This window comes from Rhagoletis zephyria, unplaced genomic scaffold (assembly GCF_001687245.7).
Source record: "Rhagoletis zephyria isolate East Lansing unplaced genomic scaffold, Rhagoletis_zephyria_1.1 Rzeph_scaffold_78637, whole genome shotgun sequence".
In the NCBI taxonomy this organism is placed as follows: Eukaryota; Metazoa; Arthropoda; class Insecta; order Diptera; family Tephritidae; genus Rhagoletis; species Rhagoletis zephyria.
Window position 1 is genome coordinate 1 of NW_016235686.1, and position 1,141 is coordinate 1,141.

At 47.0% G+C, this 1,141-nt stretch overlaps 1 protein-coding gene across 1 annotated transcript; it reads right to left on the bottom strand.

The window, feature by feature from the left end:
* Positions 1 to 9: 9 nt before the first annotated feature.
* Positions 10 to 1,135, bottom strand: LOC108357495 (uncharacterized; the record flags this gene model as incomplete). The annotated part of the gene is made up of 1 exon (XM_017608568.1): positions 10 to 1,135. A coding segment is annotated over exon 1 (765 nt), but the record flags the coding sequence as incomplete, so codon positions are not given.
* Between the last annotated feature and the right edge of the window lie 6 nt (positions 1,136 to 1,141).

Sequence of the window (1,141 nt, forward strand, 5' to 3'; positions counted from 1 at the left end):
TTTACGGACGATTGTCGTACGATTGCTCCACGGGCTTTCACTTTCTTCGGTCACACCCAATTCTAGCATCTTGTCAACTTCAGCATACACGATTGCTTGCATCGCCGGAGACAATGGATAGTGGCGGTCTTTTATGGGTACTGCTTCATCGACCAACTTTATAGAGTGCTTTTCCAACTGAGTACGTCCCAATCCGTGCTTTTCGTAAGTTTTAAAACCACTCACCACCAGCTCCAAGCGTTCTTTTTGGTCTGCCGAAAGGCTATGCAACACGTGCCGCTCATTCCTGTCTTCTTCGGACACCATCTCTTGTTCTAACTTGGTCAAATCAATTTCATTCACGGATATCACTTCTGGGGCCAAACGGAAAGCGCGCCAGAAGTCCACCCCAAGGTAAATCTTTTGCTCTAGGTATGGGCATAAAAAAAATGTAATGTTCTGTTCTAAGTTTTTATATTTCACAGGTATGGTGAGCTTGCCTAGCACATTGTGCGCGCGACCGCCTGCGGTTTTTACACAAGAAAAGTAATGTTCGATTGGCGCGCCTATCTCTTCCGCGAACTCGCGACAGCCCCGGCCCAGAATGCTTACGGACGCCCCAGTGTCTAATAAGCCGCGTGTCAATACCCCTTTTATTTCTATGTCTGCGTAAACGCGCGGATCCTGTTGATCCGCGTTTCTTATCGACGCTACGACTTTTTGCCGCAGTGTTTTCCGCTGTTGGAATCTTTCACGGGTCTTTTGTATTCTTCGCGACACTCCTCGGCGTCCCATTAGGGCACTAACCGCGAAAATTCGTCGGCGCGTTTCGAGATAGTTCCTTAGTCTATCTTCGTAAGATGGCCTACTCCCATTACTTGTTATTGCTATGTTTCCCTTATTTACTGTTTTACTAGAAATAATATTTTTCGTTTTGGTTTCAGATAAGTTTGCAGCACGGCTCAACTCATCGCCTGCTTGTGTATTCGTAGAGGCGTCTAATCGTGCGGGGTTTGAGTGGAGCGCGATTCCCCCGTCGTAATCGCGTTCCGTACTGAGTTTCCCGCAGGATTACACGTTGGACACTTAGGTGTTATCACATCCAACTTTCCGCACTTGAAACAAAAAATTCGACGTTGAAGCGACATGCATTCGGTGAAAA